The 19191-nt window shown below is 38.1% G+C and overlaps 2 protein-coding genes across 3 annotated transcripts in view; one reads left to right on the forward strand and one right to left on the reverse strand.

Annotated features, from left to right (window-relative positions):
* Nucleotides 1–1547: 1547 nt before the first annotated feature.
* C19H2orf15 (chromosome 19 C2orf15 homolog) lies at nt 1548–1848 on the reverse strand. The gene has a single exon (XM_069495351.1). The coding sequence runs from the start codon at nt 1821–1823 to the stop codon at nt 1548–1550; it is 276 nt and encodes a 91-aa protein (XP_069351452.1). The 5' UTR covers nt 1824–1848.
* Nucleotides 1849–8094: 6246 nt separating this feature from the next.
* Nucleotides 8095–19191, forward strand: part of TSGA10 (testis specific 10) — a 95226-nt gene continuing 84129 nt past the window's right edge. The window contains exons 1-2 of one of the 2 annotated variants that reach the window (XM_069494328.1): nt 8095–8366; nt 16624–16752. The gene's annotated coding sequence lies outside the window, so the exon portion shown is untranslated. The remainder of the gene's footprint in view (nt 8367–16623; nt 16753–19191) is intronic. The other variant, XM_069494330.1, reaches the window with a different exon arrangement.

The raw sequence follows: 19191 nt of genomic DNA on the forward strand, positions 1-19191 counted from the left end.
ATCACAATTTGCACCTTGTATAATTACTGTATAATATTGTCTTTTCTGGTAGACAGACAGAAAGCACTATCAAGGCAGTAGCTATTTTTATTCACTACTATATCTCCAGCACCAAGCACAGTGCCAGCCTAGATGAACAAATGGATGATTTGTGTATTTTTTGCTCTCCCAAAGAATTATGTCAAAAAGCATTGTCTTATTGTATTCAATAATTTTTTTATTCTAGTCTAAATATTCCCCACATACATTTGTGTAGTATCTTTCTGATTTGTAAAATATTGCCTCCCCCAAAAGATGATGCCCTTTCCTCTTTGTTTTTCTTTAATTAATATTAAGGAGATTATGCAATTGGGCATTAGAGGTAGTCATTAAATGTTAAAGTACAGTAACATATTCATGTGTCCAGATACAAAATGATTTTAATTTCATCCAACATTACTTGGGACAATACTGCTGTTTCAAACTATCAGATATTTTAATAACTGATACATACAACAAGGTTTTTTAATACTAGACTGTTTTTCTCATATTAAATATTGGTGGGGCCGGGCGCGGTGGCTCACGCCTGTAATCCTAGCACTCTGGGAGGCCGAGGTGGGCGGATCGTTTGAGATCAGGAGTTCGAGACCAGCCTGAGCAAGAGCGAGACCCCATCTCTACTAAAAATAGAAAGAAATTATATGGACAGCTAAAAAATATATATATAGAAAAAATTAGCCGGGCATGGTGGTGCATGCCTGTAATCCCAGCTACTCGGGAGGCTGAGACAGGAGGATCGCTTGAGCTCAGGAGTTTGAGGTTGCTGTGAGCTAGGCTGACGCCACGGCACTCATTCTAGCCTGGGCAACAGAGTGAGACTCTGTCTCAAAAAATAAATAAATAAATAAATAAATAAATATTGGTGGTATAAAATGGGGGCATCTGCAAGATAAACTACTACACTTGGAAAGAACTATTTTCTAACTCTAAAATGTAATCAATGTGGCAGAAAATAGTTTTAAAAAGATTTAAAATGTGAAATGCTTCTGAAGATATGCAGTTTACCAGTATTTTACAGAGTTTATCTGTACTGATCCTTTACAGAACAGAGATGCAAAATATAGGAAAGTAAAGTAACCAACAGAAAAATTCCCAGCTGGATATGTAACATACAAAACTGGTACACAAGAAATTATATGAAATATTGATGTCAAATTGCTTGGACACTTTTTTTTTAAAAAACACTTGTTAAAGAAATATATTAAAATCAGAATGTTTTGGTGCCATATAAATACTGCTATTTAAAAACTCTGGTTTTTAACAAGGATAGAATATAGTATCAGGGAAATCTGCTTTGAGTTTTAGAAGACTTTTCGTCCCTAAAGCAACTGCCTTTTGAATATGCATAATCAAAAAATGCAGTCTAAGATGATTCATAAATAGTGAAAAATAAAGCAATAGTCTTCCTTCATTTTGTTAGGTTTTCCTAATAAGATTAAGTTCTTATTCAACACCACCTCGTAATCAAAAGCAATTTTTGGTTTCTTTGGTAATATGTACAAATTACTTTATTCCATATCTGTCACTTCTATTCCATCACTTTCAATAACATACACCACCGAGCCCAAGGCTTTCTCTGAAAGAGATCCCGTGCCAGTCCCTTCAATCCTTGTAAAGTTTTCTTGGTTTGTGTCTTCTAATCTTATTTTCTTGGTGTTTTGAAATAACTGAGTAACTGGTTCCAGCCTGCTTTTCTCAGTCCCTTGCATTAAGTGATCGTCCACTTTTGAATTCCCATGCATGGCAGACACCTGAGTAGCAGATTTACTAAGTGAAAATCCCATTGCAATAGCTGAACAAATATCGAGGTAGTTTGAAAGTATCTTTTTAAGTAGTGGAAACGTTTCTTCAACTTGATTACTGGAAAAAAAAAAGATAGGTAATAAGCGAATACAACAGGAATTTCAACTAACTTCGTGGCAATGTTTATAGAATGAAATGTCATGGAGATGCTAACAATATAAAGTAAAATTGCCTTCCAACTTTCAGTGTATACATTTTCTTTGTGGGAAAGTTTGCAGGTTCTATAGATTCCTTTGAAAGTCTTTTTTTAAAAGAAATTTGCCCAATTTTATGTTTTATTACTTTTCAGAAAATAATAGAACTTCTCTTAGTCTTTTCTATCATTCTTGCTAGCAAAACCTTTTAATTCATATTAATGGATTAAAAAGAAATTACAGAAGGCCAAGAACTCTGCAAAGTGTTCTGCAAAAAATAAAGATATCCAATAAAGACACAGTACTTGTTATTAAGGAAGCCCAATCTGTTAAGAGAGAGGAACATGCAAGGAGGCCTCGGAAAGTTTCCCAAAGGAGGGGTGTCTAGGTCAGGCTTGCACTTTGAAAGATGGGCAGAAATTTTCTAGGCAGAGTTAACCAGGATGACAGAAGGGTCAGGCTCCTTGCAGTGCTAATTGGAGAATAATGTTCTGCTGAAGATGCTCTACCAGCAACCTGAGAGCTGGAGCAGACTCCACCAACGTGAATGAAAGCACTTGCCCACTTTTTAGAATGTATTATTTCTTTAATATTTAGCTACTGTGGTATTTTTTGATAGTTTCCAATTCCATACCCATCAAGCCCTAATCATTTATTGACTGAAAATTTCGAAAGAATCATCTTGAAACCTTGTTTATCCGTATTTGTGATTATCAGTGTTTATAACAGAACAGAGTCCTGGGCCTACTATAGTATCCTAAATATAGTAGTTATTCAAATGTTATTAATATAACAATTAGATAAATAATATAGATTTGGCTTTCTGGGAATCAAATACAACTAAGCTAAATTTTTAAAAGATCTCTGGTGAAATTCTAAAATGTAGGTATATCTCTTTTTTAGATTTGGAACTGGAAGATTAATGTTTCTTCTTCATAAAAGAAATATCCAGTACTGCCTTCAAATGAATAAAATTGAGTTTATTCTATTCTTTGGTTTCTCCTCTTTAATTAAAAAGGAAACAGTTCTGTCAAAAATGTATAACTTGAATCTAATCTTGAGTAAACAAACCCAAATTGACAGACATTCTGTAAAACAAATAGTTTGTACTTAAAAATGTCAATATCATGAAAGATAAGAGAGGCTGAGGAAATGTTTCAGGAGGCTAAAGATACATGATTTCCAAATGCAATAAATGAGCCTGAATTGGGAGAGGGGATGTACTATATTATAGAAAGATCATTACTTGGACAAGCAGAAAATTTGGAGATGAATGGTTTATTAGATAATAATACTGCATCAATGTTAAATGCCATGAATGTGATAATTATATTGTGGTTATATAAGTGAGTGTCCTTGTTCTTAGGAAATACATGCTGAAATAGGGGTGAAGGATCATGTCTGCAACTTGCTCTCAAATTGTTTAGCAATACATAGATACAGAGAGAAAGTAAAATATGCAAAATGTTAACAATTATTGAATCTAGCAGGTAAAGGATAAAAATTTGCTTAGCATATTATTGCTGCATTTCTGTAGGTTTACAACTTTTTCAAAATGCAAAATTGGAAAAAAGTTTTAAAAAACACTAACAAAACTCTATAAAACAACATATGGCATTTGAAATCAATAAGCAAATAATGCTAACATATAATTATCAATTTGCACATTAACCTTCAATCTAATAGAGCTACTGAAGAGGAACCAAATACAATAGGGTAGATTTGGCCCTGTGAGTCTCACCTTAACTTCCCCAGAGTCTTGAGGACATGAAGGTGAACAGGTCTATTAGGAGCATCTTTGGACTGGCACTCAGGTTGCCATTTAAGAAGAAATCTTGAATGTACATGGAAGAATAAAAGTCCATAAAGAGCTAAATTAATTTGGACAAAAAGAACATAGAGGCTTGCTTTACTAGATATTAAGATACGTTACAAAGTCAAAGTAACAAAAACAATCTCATACAGGAACAAATAAACGATCAATAGAACATGACAGAGCTGCAGCTTAGACCTAGGTATGTTCAAGAACCTCACATATGGTACAGGTAACACTATAAGGCAAAGGAGCTAGAGCAGACTAAGTTTAATATGATGGTATTTTGAACACTGGCTCTACTATGTAGACAAAAGTAAAGCAGGATCCTTATATACAGAAGTGGAGTCTAAATGCATTAAAGATTTTACATGTGAATGGTCAAACTACAAATGCAATAGAAAAAATGTAGGACAATGTATTTGTAACCTTTGGGTGGAGAAGGATTTCTTGAATAAGACCTAAAAAGCTTAAAAAATGGGAAAATAGATGGATTTAATTACTCATGATTAAGAATTTCTATTCAATGAAAAAAAACAAAAAGATAGACTGGCAGGAGATATTTACTATGTCCAAGCTGACAAGAGATGTAATAGCTAGAATATAAAAAGAACTCCTCAGAATATAAAAAGAAATCCCAGCACTTTGGGAGGCCGAGGTGGGAGGATGGCTTGAGGCTAGGACTTTGAGACCAGCCTGGGCAACACAGTGAAACCCCATCTCTCTCTAACCAAAAAGAAAAAAAAATCAGGCAGGTATGGTGATGCATACCTGTAGTCCTAGCTGCTCGGGAGGCTGAGGGGATGAAGGGGAAGGATCACTTGAGCCCAGGAGTTTGACATAACAGTGAGCTATGATCATACCACTGCACTCCAGCCTGGGTGACAGAATGAGACCCTATCACTAATTAAAATAAAATAAAATATAAAATAAAACAAAATAAAATACATAAATAAAATAAAATACTCCTACAAAATAGCAAGGAAAAAGAAAACCCCAATAGAAAAATGGGCAAAGGATATAAAGGCATAATCTGCAGACTAGGGAATCCCAAATAGATTAAGAGTACATAAAGAGATATTCAAATTTACTAGCAATTAGAGAAATGCATGTTTACAAACAACAGAATGGTAAGAATTTAGAAAGGCGGATAGTATCAAGTATAAGGAGAATGTAGGATGGCAGGAAACCTTCTGCACTGCTGGTGGAGTATAAGGAGAATGTAGGATGGCAGGAAACCTTCTGCACTGCTGGTGGAGTCATTCTTAACTCCTCTTTATTTTATATTCCACATCCAATCTGTCAACGAATTCTGTTTCTACTTCCACCCTTGCCCATCCCTCCCTAATGTATATTCTTCAAGCAGTATCTGGTTTGAGCCTTTTAAAACACATGCCAGATCACATCAATCCCATCTCAGAGCAAAAGCCAAATTCTCTACATATCCAGTCCCAGCTGTGGTAGGTAGAATAATGGCCCCCAAAGATGTCTATGTCCTAATCCCCAAAAGCTGTGAATATATGTTACACGGCAAGGGGAAATTTAGGTTGTTAATCCACTGACTCTTTGGTGGGAAGATTATTATGGATTAAGTGGGTAGAACTAATGTAATCAAAAGTCTTTATATGTGAAAGAGGGAGGCAGAAATTTTGGTGTTAGCCTGATGCAATGTGGGAAGCACTTGACTGGCTATTGTTGGCTTTGAAGATAGACTGGGACCCAAAGCCAAGGAATGTGGGCCTGTAGAAGCTGTAAAGACAAGAAAATGTGTTCTCCCTAGAGCCTTTGGAAGGAATGCAGCCCTGCTGACATCTTGATTTTAGCACAGTGAAACCCATTTTGGACTTGTAACCTCCAGAATTTTATGAGAATAAATTTGTGTTGCTAAAGCTACCAAGTCTGTGACAAATTGTTACAGTAGCAATAGGAAACTAACATACCAGTGAACACCCTGTCCTATCTTTCTCCCTCATTCTGCCTCAGCCCTGTGGCCTCATTGCTGTTCCACAAGCCTGTGCTATGCCAAACCCTCTTCTGCTTCAGGGCCTTTGCAGTTACAGTTTCCTCAATCTGAAGCAATTGTGAATTGCAAACAACTTCTGTTGGGATAATTAGTGACATGGGGGCTGAGAATATAAAGAGCTAGTAGACTTCTGCTTCTGGCCATGGTGGAGTAACAGAGACCAGATTTATCCTTATGCCTTAAGCATCTTAAAAAAACAGACAAAACACATGAAACAATGATTTTTAGACACTGGACAGTAGGTAGTGCAGGAGAGTGATCCCTGAGAGAAAGGAATAAAGTAAGCCCTATGAGTGCTCATTGCCTGGAATTTTCCAGCCTCAACATGAGGAGGAAACTAATTTTTAAAAATGAACAGGAAAAAAAAAAATAAAATAAAAAAGAAGAAAACAAAAAAATTAACAGAGCATCAGTGAGCTGTGGAACAACATCAAGTAGCTTAACATATGGAGTCCCGAATTTTTTTTTTTTTTGAGGGGACCAGGAAGGGGACAGGAAAAAAAAAAGGCAAAATAGAGGTAAGGGACTAAAAAACTCAGACCTTAGAACTCCACAGAAGGTGTCTGTCACAAGAGAGAGAGAGCAGGGACACTATACAGGGTTTAGCTGGGACAATATGAGGCACATACCACTCCCTGGGCTTCCATAGAGGGAAAGACATTTTTACATTTTCTCAGGTTAGAAGAGGAATTCAACAGCCTTTGACAGGAAAAGAAAGAAAAATCTTTACACTCTCTTTTGGTCTTCAAATGATATTTTCCCTAAATTCTTTCCAAAGAATCTTCAGTAACATCTAGGTGGCATACGTAAGTGCTTAAACTGTTCTTATTCTGTCCCTAAGGGAAGTACTTTCCTACTTCGTATATTAATAATCCCCCAACCCCTACCCAAGTCTTCAACTCCAAATTATAGTTTTAAAGTTAGTACATTATATCCTATTTGTTTTCAATAATGCTAGATAATGAGACTCTTGTGTTCAAAATAATGTTAGTATCTAAAGAGGTGACAAGATTATACATTATTCTCCTTAACATAACTTTTCAGGATGGTCTTTGACAGCCCATATTTGTTAATTATTTTATCAATTAGGAATAATTATATTTCAGAAAAGATATCCTCCTTGGGTCCTCTAATCTCTTTCTCTAAAATAACAGGAACATTTGATTTTTTAGTATCTAGTTAATATGTACAAAGTATGTATCTCAACATAAATGCTACAAAATATGAGAATGTGAACAACACAAACTGATGAAAAAATCAGAAGAGAGATTGGAAAAACAAGGGACCTATATATAAATGTACTTTTATGAAGAAATTTGTTGTGACATAAAAATTGTATATCCTTGCCAATGATATCTTGTGGAAATAAATGAGTACTTACCTGGCAAAAACAGGAATACTCTCCTCAAATGTGAGCTTACTTTTGAAATGCACAGACTTATACTGGATCAAGATCATCAGAGGATTGCTGTAAAAACCTAATACCTGTGTTATCTGTAGGAAAAGACAGGGAGATAACGTCACCATTATCGTTCAGAAGCTCTTGGGTTATTTAAGAAGGGTGGAACATGTTAGATGTTAAGAAATATTTAAGAAGACAACTTTTTTCCAAGCCAGGCTCCAAAAAATTGGTGGAATAATGCAGTGTTCAGTCTTTTTCACTAAAAAGCTCATTTCTGCACTTTAAGGTAACAGTAGTTAATTTTAACATAGTTGGATGGCCAAAAACATTACACTGGTTAAGTTAAATGAATGTTCTCAGACTGAAGGCTCCTAATTGAGAAAAGGCAAGTTTAAATGGTATTAAACCCCAAAACAATCAATACATGATTGAATATCAAGTGAGATTGTATACCCTTTCCTTTTTTTGTCAATCATCACCAGCTTTTTTTCTGGAAAGAGTACTTGCAGAAAGACTGACATGTGATGAATGAAAACCAGTCAGGAATCTGCCGGTATTTCATTGCTAGTTCTGCCGCTTCCCAATTCAACCCTGATCCTGCAGAGCTCATCGAGGCCATGGCTCCACAGGCTCCCCACACTGCAGGCTGCCCGCGCTCACCCGGACAGGCCGGCACAAGACAGGACTTGCTTGGAAGGCTCACCTCAAAAAGGGTCCCTGGCTGCGGCAGGAGCTGCGCCCAAGAGCAGCTCTGGGAGTAAGTGGTTCACTGAACGTGCGTCCACAACAATGTCTTCTCCCTGGGAAAAGTGGCACAGAACCACCTCTGCGCAGCAAGCAGGTGTTCAAGAGCTGAAAGAAGACGGCGTGGCGAGAGACCGCCCTGCACATGCGCGTTCCATCCAGGTGCGGCAGCTTCAGGCTGGGAGTAAGAAACACTTCGTGGGAGAAGGGGCTCGCGACTGGTTACTAGGAGACGGGACGCTCGCGGCGGCAAGGCGCTGCGTGAGAGTGCGCCTGCGCGGCGCGGATGGGCCTGGAAAAGGCCCGTCCCAAGCGCCCTGTAAAGCAGGCAGGTAGATGTACGCGTCGCTAGGTGCGTGGTTGCGCGCGCACGGCTTGTAGTCCCCGCGAGAGGGCGTGTCGAGCCTGGTACGCGTGCGCACGGGCATTGGGGGCGCGCGGGACGGAAGCGGAGCTGAGGCGCCAGGGAGGTGGAAGACGAGCCCCCCCTTAGGTACAGAGCGTGAGGGCGGGGCCGACGGCGGCGCCGGCCGGCGCTAACCGCCCCGGCCTCCTTCCAGTGGGGTCCCGCCTTCCTCCAACTCCGCCAGGGCGGAGCCAAGTCGACTTGAGGGTGGGAAGGGAGGAGAAAGGGGCGGAGGATGGAGACGGGGAGGGAGGCGGATCCCAGGCGGAGGCCGAAGCCCAGCAGTCGCAGGGATGAGCTTTGGGGAGGACAGCGGGCCGAGAAGCGTGGGGAGGGACCCGGAGCTCCAGGTAGAAGCAGCGGAGATGCGCCGGGTTGGGGACGGTCTCCTGGAAGGCAGCTGCAAAGGGGCGGGTGTGGCAGGTTTGGGGCTGTGGGTGCTCGGAGGTGGGTATTCGCCGCCTGAGCTGCTGTGAGGGGCTGTAGCGGGCAGAGTTGCGGGCCGGGGAAGCCCTGCAGGAGCAAACTTTGCCCTTGTTGTTGTTTCTTGGGGGTTTAGGGTTGCGCCCAGTTCCTATGGTGACCGCTTCGCTTCCTGCTTGGTTGTTGAGGGGGACTTTTCTGTTTAGAAACGCTCTGGAGTGGAGTTGAGAAATTTGGAAGTCAGAGATTTGGGAATTCAGCCTGGCTCTTCCTGACTTCCATTCTCTCACTTGTGAGCCTCTTCTTTGTAGGCTTTGGTGGAGATCCAAGATTACTTAGACAGTTGCGTGAAAATCTCATATAAATAAGTTCAGTAGAAATTGTACACAGGAAAGGCAGGGTAAGCTGGCTTTTGTTTGAAAAAAATATTTGAGACTTAAGTTGGATAACTATGTGGTCATGGACCTGATACCTAAAAATGCATCGGAATACTTTTCCCCCACCCAAATAAAATCAAGGATCATGGCTTCAGGAAAGTTTCCATAGATGACAGTGTCCCAGCATTTTCCTTTTTCAATTCAAGGCCCTTATATCCCCAGATATTAGTTGTTTTAATTTTTCTACTGGTTTTCAGCATTTCAAGTACACTTCGTTTACCTGTAAGGAAATGAATAGAATAAAAATTGGTTTGTAAGTAGAATAAAATAGATTAGTTATAAATATAAAAGGAGGGTGTCAATTCAAATCTGTTTCCAGGACAAAAGGAATTCTTGTTTTTATTTTAATTCATCAATGAACCAAACTTTAGTCTTAATTCGGTGGAACTAGGAAAGTACATTAATGAAATATTTATTTTAAACTCTAAGCTTTGGCATTATTTAATGGCAGCTTCCATAATATTTCTCATTTTGGTTACCTTCTGAAGTAAAATCACTACTTGCAACCCAAAATATAATCAGGTTTGTAGATTCTCTGGTTTCTCTTTTCTGTCGTCTTTTTCAGTTGCTTGGACCAGCCTAGGATGATTTGATTTTAAAGTCCTCCATATACAAAGGCAGTTAGAGCAGGTGTTATTATTTATCCCTTTTCAAATTACATGTTCCTTCCTCTCCCCAGGGATAGCCACTTCCTTGTTTTTTTTCTTATAGTTTCACCATGTTTGTGTGTGAACATGAGCATTATAGTTTGGCATGTTTTTTGAACTTTGTGTAAATGGAATTACACTGAGCATTTATATCTTTCTTCTTTACTAAACATTGTTTCTAAGGTTTATTCTTATTGCTTATAGTATTTAGTTTGGTGATTGTTTTAGTTCCATTGTTTAATAGTGTACCACAATTTAGTCTACTGTTGGTGGACATTATGTTTTTACAATTTTTGGCACTTATGAATGGCAATGCTATGAATATTCTTATATGAATATCCCAGGAAAATCTTTTGAAGTAAGCTACTTAGTAAGGTAGGTCTTTTTGTCTTAGTTGTGCTATAACGTTGGTCTGTTGTATTATGAAATTACTTTAGTCCAGAAAATCTTCTTGAAAACAACTCTTTAACCCTTTTTTATATTTCTGAGAGAGCTTGATAAACAACACTACTTCTCCTAAGGCCATTGTTTTATGCTTCTTTGAAGAGACAAGTTATTTTTTTACACTATAGTCTGGATTGCTGAAAAAAGAAGAGCTTTGGGTGGAAGAGAAGGGTTTGGATGGAATGGATGGAGAGGTTCTTTTTCTTAAGAAAGGTTAAACAGTGTGACTTTATTATTTTGTTTAAAGTGAATTCCCAAAATATTTATTCACTTATTTTTATTATAAATATGAAATCCTCTCAAAATTATTCATAAAATTTTGTGTGGGTTTCCACATGCTTCTGTTAGTGAGGCTATTCCTTTCTATTTCAAAGTGTCTATAAATCTAAATTTTTGGAGGCAGTTTTTAAAAAAAGAGTACAAAAACCCAATTCTAGTTGAGCTTTTGTAGAATCAGATTTCAAAATTCCACAAAAGTACTCCAGTGTTTTCCATTATTCTGTCAAAATATTCAATAGACATTGTTAAGCTCATATTATGTGCCTTATATTTTGCTCAACACTGATATTTTTTAGCATATGATCTTATCTTCTGTTTCACTGAAAAATTTAAATTATACCAGACAGAAATTTCTTCAAATTTCTATCTAGTCTTATTTAAATCTTCACTTATCCTTGCTTTTCTCTTTCTTGTCTCAGAAGACAATGCACACTCTTTTACCTGGGTTTCCTCTTATTGCCTCAGCTTTGTCCATCAATTAATATTAACCTATGTCTTAGGAATCTTCATTGTTTCTATACTGTAGGACTTCTTCACCTGGAGTCCAAGGACCTTAGGGAATCTTAAATAACCTGAAATTGTTTGTGAAGGTGTATTTGCATTTTTCTAAGGAGAGAACCAGGGCTTTTGTTTGATTCTGAAAGGGGTCCTTGAAGTAAACAGAATTAAGAAATAAGTTTTTCTCCTCTTTTAATGACCCTTCCACAGCCTTGGTTTTCCTCTGCCTTTCCCTCTATCTCTCTTCCTCTTACAATCATGCTTCCTAAAAGAAGTTTATATTTTCTGTTTTTTCATTCATTAGTCCTCTTCAGACTTGCTTCCACTCTACCCCCCCACTGAAAACTGCTTTTTTTGAATCATCCAAATTCATTGTTTTGAAATGTTTTATATTGAGTCCCAACTTTGTGATGGTCACTTTTAAGGCATTAGGAATTTAATAGTGACTAGACAAAAGCCTAGATCTTTAAGTTCTAGTAGCAGGAGACAGACAATAAACAAGTGAGCAAGTAAATGATATAATTTCAAGTAGTGATAAGTACAAATATCCTAATGGGAGAGTGACTGAGAGAGAGTCTACTTTAAGTAAGAAGTCAAGGAAGACCCTCTAACATTTCAGCCAGATAGCTGATGGTGAGAAGGGGCCAGCCATGCAGAAGGCTGGGGAGAAAGTGTTCCTGAGAGAGGGAAAGCAAGGCAGAAGACTTGAAGTGGAATGAGATTGGTAAATGTCTTAGTCTATTTGGACTGCTATAACGAAATGCCATATACTGGGTAGCTTATAAACAAAAGAAATTTAATTCTCACAGTTCTGGAGGCTGGGAAGTCCAAGATCAAGAAGCCAGCAGATTCAGTGTCTGGTAAGGGCCTGTTTTCCTGGTTCATAGACAGTACCTTCAGACTGTGTCCTCACATTTTGGAAGGGATGAGGGAGCTCTCTGGGGCCTATTTTATAAAGATCATGCCTAGTCACCTCCCAAAGACTGTACCTCTTAATATGATTACTTTGGGAGTTAGGATTTTAACATGAATTTTGGGAGACAAAAACATACAGACCAGAGGAGCACATTAGAAGAATAGAAAGAAAACCAATAAAGCTGGTGAGTGAACAAAGAAGAGAGCACTAGATCTTTTTAGTGAAAGCAGGGGCCAAATCATATAGGGCCTTAAAAAGTTTGGATTTTATTCTAATTGCATTGGGAAGTCATTGGAGTATTTTTGAGCAAGATAGCATTATTTTAAGTGATTGATTTGATTTCAGTGTGGAGAACAGGTTGTAGGAGCAACAGTAGAAGCAGAAAGACCAGTAGGAAACTCCTGCAGTGTATTCTAGGTGGGAGATTATGGTAATTTGGATGAGGGAGGTGGTAATAAAAATGTAGACAAGGGGATGGATTTAGGATATATTTTGGAAGTAGAACCAACAAGGCTTGCTAATGGATTAGATGGGAGTAAAGGAAAGAGAAAAATCAAAGGTAATTCCTCAGGTTTTATTTTTATTTTTTTTATTTTTTATTTTTTGAGACAGGGTCTTGCTCTGTCTCCCAGGCTGAAGTACAGTGGTGCACTCATAGCTCACTGCAGCCTTGAACTTCTGGGCTCAACCAATCCCCCACAACCTTGGCCTCACAAAGTGCTGGGATTGTAGGTGTGAGCCACCACACATGGCCCAACTCCTCATTTTTTTTTACCTTGGGAAACTGCCTGTGCAAATGATGGTGCCATTTGATATAAGAAGACAGGGAAGGAACATAGTGGAGAGAGGGTTGAGATCAGGGTTGCAGGTGGGGGAATTAAGAGGTCTGTTTTAGACATGTTAAAGTTGCCATGGCTGTGAACATCTCATAATTGCAATATAATATGTTAAGTGCTCCAATAGAGGTATGTTCTTAGTTCTTGTAGAATGGAGAGTGGATCCTAAGTCTTTTGGGGAGAAGCAGAAGTCAGAAATACTTTTTTGTGGCCCTTTTCTCAGTATCCCCTTTAGTATCTATGTGCATTGCTCTGATGTGGCAGTAATCATGCTGTACTGTAATTTCTGATATATTTGTTCTGGACTTCCCTAGACTGGTTTAGGGTTGAAATTATAGGATTCTGTTTGTTTTCCATCTTTTTATCCCCAGAAGCTAATATTATTGGTTCATTCTTATTTATAGCTATTTATAAATTTGTTTAAATGAATACATGTGACTGTGACAGTCTGATGGCATGAACTAAAACCGTGACAGTAGAGATAGAAGAAGTGTAATTGAGAGAAGCTTTAGTGAAAAGATCAGTAGGACTTGATAGCCGATTATATAAGTGGACTCAGTGAGAGGAATTAGCAATAATAGTAAATAATATATATAGAGCTTTTCATGTGCCAGGCACTCTTCTAATGCTTTAATATATATTAACTCATTTAATCATCACATAACTCTATGAGGCAGGTGCTATTATTTTATAGATGACGAAGCCATAGCCAGAGAAGTGATTTGCCTAAGGTCACTCAGCTAAGAAGCATTGAACTAGGATCATGAATGTAGGCAGTCTAATACCAAAATACATGCTCTTCAGCATTCTGCTATGTAACTTCCCAATTGGGAGCGAAAGTACTTCTCACTTGCATTCTTTGAGATCTGTACAGGAACACAAGTTTCATTCTAACAAATATTACAGGTCACAGGAATGTGAAAGATGCTCAGGTGGCCTGAGGCTGGGAAACTGGCAGGCCAGGCATAGGAATTCAGATAGTAATTTTGCAGTGATATTGCCTCCAAAGCTAGAGGAAAGGTGGCAACTCCAACACGATTGCTCACAATTGCCAGGTGGACTCATGTCCTCTTCCTATTTTTAGTTCCTAGACTGGCCTGATAATTTTTTGGAATTCCCACTTGACTGTTCAGTTTGCCAAAGAGAAGAAGGAAAGTTCAATTTTGCCTTCTTTAGCACACTGCTTCATTATCAACCTCAAGAAATTTTTATTGACTCTTTCTTATTATTAATACATAGAGAACTCTGTGTAGGTTGGTGGAGATACAGAACGTTTTCAGACATTTCTTGTTCTTAAGATTCTAATAAATGTGTGAAGACATATCCAGAAAAAAATAAATACCTACATAAATTGTTCTATAATCAATGTATACAGAAGTCTCAATGAAGAAGTGATCATTATATAATGGAGAAAGAAAACCTGGAGAATGTGGATTTCAAGCTGAGCCTTAGAAATGTCTTTATTTAAATGGATAAAAAGGGTGAAGGCAGGGCTCATGAGCAGGAGATAATATCTTCTGCGTGTATATATTAAGAATGTGTAGACTAGTGGATTTTTTTTTTCTTTTTTAAGGACAGGGTCTTGTTCTGTCACCCAGGCTGGTGTGTGCAGTGACATGATCATAGCTTGCTTCAACCTTGAACTCCTATACTCAAGCAATCCTCCCACCTTAGCCTCCTGAGTACCTAGGACTACAGGCATGTACCACCATCCCTGGCTAATTTTCAAATTTTTTGTAGAGTCAGGGTCTCGCTATGTTGCCCAGGCTGGTCTCAAACTCCAGGGCTCGAGTGATCCTCCTGTCCTGGCCTCCCAAAGCACTGGGATTTCAGGTGTGAGCCACGGTTCCCAACATAGATTGTCTTTAGTAGAGGGTTCTTGGAGATATCAAGGAGATAAGTTTGGAGAAGTGGGAAGGAACCAAATTATGAAGAACTCTGAATGTTGGGCAGGTTTAGATTTTAATTTAATAGATCCTTGGTATTCAAACTTGTCCTTGTACTAACCAAATTGGGATCACAAAGTGGCTTTTTAGAAATGCAGAATCTCAGGCCTATTGTAAATAAGAATATGCATTTAAACAAGATTCCCAGGTGATTTGTATGTTCAGTAAAATTTGAAAAGCCCTGCTATAGTGAAGAGTCATTTTATTCTGTTCTAAGTCAAATGTTTATAACCAGGAACACATTCTTCAACAGAAATTATGTAAGAAATAGTAGTACTTCAGCCTAGCCCATAAAGTTCTAAATTATTCATAATTTGAAATACTCTGTGAGAGCTAATGCTGAGGTTCCAGTTGAGGCAGTAACTGTTGGAATAAAGAACAGAAAAAAGCAGATTTGTGTCTTGTTTAGGGGAAGGAAAAAAAGGGAATAAATCTGTCAGCCTGCTTAAGTGCTGAATTTCACAGGGTGTGAGACAATGTCAGTAAATACCCTGAGTGAGAGTTTTGGAGAACAGCAGCTATGTGGGTTTTTTTGTTGTTTTTGCTGTATGTTTGTTTTTAGAGACAAAGTCTTACTATCTCCCCGGCTGGAGTGCAGTGGCACGATCATAACTCACTGTGGCCTTGAACTCCTGGTTTCAAATGATACTCCCACCTCAGCCTCCCAAGTAGCTGGGACTACCAGCTGGCATGTACCACTATGCCTGGCTAAATTTTTTTATTTTTTGTAGAGACAGGGTCTTGCTATGTTGCCCAGGCTGGTCTTGAACTCCTAGGCTCAAGTGATCCTCCTGCCTCAGCCTCTCAAAATACTGTCATTACAGACATGAGCCACTGTGTCCAGCAGCAGCTATGTTTTGAGGAAAGATCTTGGATGCTTGTAGCAAATTCTCTTTTAACATAATTAACATAATGGTATCCTTGATGCAGGGAAAGAAAATAATTGTTTCCGTAAGTTACACAATCTCTAAGATACCTTGTCAAGTAAAACAGCACAACACAGAATAGTATGTATAATGTGCTGAAGTGAAAAATCTTTAACATTTGTTATTTTGAACATGTGTAAATATATTTGTAGTCAAAATTCCTAGATATGATATTATTTGAACAGAAGCTATGTGCATTTGTAAAATAGATTTTATACAATTATTCTCCATAAATATTGTATCAATTTATACTGCCACCAGTGATGTATAAGGATGCTGTGTTATCTATCCAACTTATTGATCTTTGCCGTTGTGATGGTTAAACAGGAGTATCTCAGTCTTGTTTTAATTTGTATCATTCTAAAGGGTAAAACTGAACATCTTTAAATATTTTTAAGATCCATTTCTATAGATGTCCATATTCTTTGCCAATTTTCTATTAGAGTATTTCTTTTTCTTTTTTATTTATAGGACTTATTTATGTATTAGGGAAACTAGCTCTTTGTGATATGGGTAGCAAATCTTTTTGTTAGTATAGAATAGCAACAGCAAACATGTAGCTAATGGCTACCATGTTGAACAACACAGGCCTACAGGTAAACAGTATTTGCTACTGACCCATAGTTCTGTAGAACCATGATTATCAAGGGGTTAGGACAGGGCATATCTTCTTTGAAAAGCATCTTCAATATCACAGTTTTATATTTGGAAAACATAAAAAGCTTTATAACAAAATTTTAAGGAAGTAACCTTAATGAAATCCTCTTGGCTGGTGGGAAATGGTTAAAAACAATAGAAAACATATCTAAGAATATTGTATATTTTCAAAATTTATTGATTATTGTGAGAAATCACAGAGCTGTTTTAAACTGAATGCTTCTGTATTATTTCTCATTCTTTCCACTAGGTTACCACCAAAGAACATGATTTTGGTCTAGGGGCTCCAGTTTCTGAAGCTGAAAAATACCAGAATACTCTCCAGCTAGAACAAGAAGTGAGAAACCAAGATAGATTCATCGCTACACTTAAATTACAGGTTACCTCTAGTTACAGCATATTTTCCTGAATTAATTTGGGATGAGAGCATATTTTAAAACAAGAAGATGGAGAATAAATAATTACTAATTCAGAGCTTGTTTAACTCTTATGGATCTAAAATCATTCAATTTTTATCTTAACTATTTTGATAAACATAGCTTCAAAGTCAGTGAGTGCAAACCATGTGCCAGGTGTTGGGTCATGTGTTTTCAAGTATATCATCTTAATCATCTCCAGGCTTGTGAAAAAATGGATGTTATTTCCATTTTCAGACATGGAAGCTGAAGTTCCAAGAGGTTAATTATGACACTAGGCTAACGAGTGACAGCTAAGATTTGTCTGAACTTTAAGGTTAGCTAGGATTTGAACTCGATTCTCTGAACTACAAGTTCAGTATTATTCCTGTTCTCCTGGTTCCTGACATGTGGTATAGCTATTAATAAAGGCTATTAATAGGCTTCTTTTTCTAGAAAGGGACAGTAGTCTTACTTTTTACTATTCTTCCCACTAAGTGTGGGTTAAAACTCTGAACATTATTCATAAAACAAAAGTTAAAAGACTCCAAAAGGTGGAGAGAAGAAGGAACACTGGCTAGGAACCTCAAGAAACAAAGAACAACATGTTAATGAGTTCCTGGATTTCTTTTTACCCTATGTATCCCGGACAGGGTGTTGGAAAAACTGTCAGTGGGAAATGACAATGGGCACAAACAAAAAAGACCCCAGAAAAGCCATCCCTCCTAGCCAAAGGACCAGGAAAGGGGCAACCTAGCAAGGCAAACAACTTTTAGCTGATAACTGCCCATTATACTACAGAGGAAGCTATAGCCCCATTCCTGCCAGCATAGGCCAAGTAAAAAGCCTTGACTTCTACTCTCGCCACTCTCTAACAGGAGTGCCAATTGTGCCTCACCCCACATTTTCCTACCAACCCCCACCAGGGTGATTTCAAAGAAGGCTAAGTGGGGAACAAGGACTTTTATTCTCACCAGGGGATAAGGAGGCCCTGAATACCATGGTGTCAGGAAAGACCACATGAGAAGCTAAGATGTCTACTCCCACCCTATAGTGCTGCCCCCACCCAAGAGGTGCTGCTTCTTGCTGGGGTGGTGTCAGAGGAGACCTAGTGCAGAGACCACCTCTCATCAGTAACAAGTCTACCCACCCATGTTATCAATGAAGGTCACATGGAACAGTTACGAGGCGCCTCTATTCCTCCCAGGTATGGTGGTAACAGCAGAGGCCTTGTGGGGAGCCTGAACTACCCATGCATAGCAGTAGCTAGGAGCCCCACCCTCCCCAGGTGTTAACAGAGGCCAAGTAGAAAAACTGGACTTCCACCCCCACCTAGCAGTAATAAGGCAATGTCCCCCTTTTTTAGCTGGAGTAATGTGTCATAGGAGGTCTCCTAAAACATAAGATCCATAATCTTTTTTTTTACTTACAAACGCCTTTTATTCAGTTAACGGACTGCAGGAAGCAAATGAGCTCATAGACTGTTGCACAAGTGAAAAATCTGACTTCCTAACAGTTCTTTTTTTTTTTTTATTTCAGCGTATTATGGGGGTACAAATGTTTAGGTTACGTATGTCATAGTCTTTTGATATTAGATCTTAATAAAAAAAATCACCTGTCATTCCAAGAATCAGGAAGATTTGAGAAAAAAATCAAGAGAAGTTACCACTGAAATGAAACAGATATTATAATTATCTGGCAAGGATTTTAAAGCAGTCATATAAATGCTTTGACAAGCAATTATGAGCATGCTTGAAACAAATGAAAAAATAGAAAGTCTCAGCAAAGAAATAAAAGATATAAAGAAGAACCAAGTGGCAATTTTAGAACTAAAAGTAACTAGTCAACACAAAAAGTTGTGCATAAATATTTATAGCAGCTTTATTGTAATTGCTAAAACTTAGGAGCAACCAAATTGTCCTTCAGTAGATAATTGGATAAGCAAACTGGTATATCCGTATAATGGAATAGTATATAGTGATAAAAAGGAATGAACTATCATGCCACGAAAAGACACAGAGAAACTTCAAAAGTATACTGCTGTTGCTGTGGCCCTGAAAAGGCCACAAACTGTATGATTCCAACTATGTGACATTTTGGAGAAGACAAAACTAGAGAGACCATAAAAAGATAAAAAGAGCAGTGGTTGCTGGGGATTGGAAAGAGAGGGGATGAGTAGATGAAGCACAGGATTTTTAGGGCAGTGAAATTGTTCTATATAATATAGTAATGGTGGATACATGCCATTCTGTATCTTTCAAAACCCACGGACTGTACGTCAAGAGTGAACCCTAATGTATACTGAGGACCTTAGTTAATAATGTATCAGTATTGTTTCATCATTTATAACAAAGGTAATTTGTAAGTCCACTAATACAAAGTGTAAATAATAGAGGAAGCTGAGGGAGAGGAGAGGAAGGAGG

This window comes from Eulemur rufifrons, chromosome 19 (assembly GCF_041146395.1).
Source record: "Eulemur rufifrons isolate Redbay chromosome 19, OSU_ERuf_1, whole genome shotgun sequence".
Lineage (NCBI taxonomy): Eukaryota > Metazoa > Chordata > Mammalia > Primates > Lemuridae > Eulemur > Eulemur rufifrons.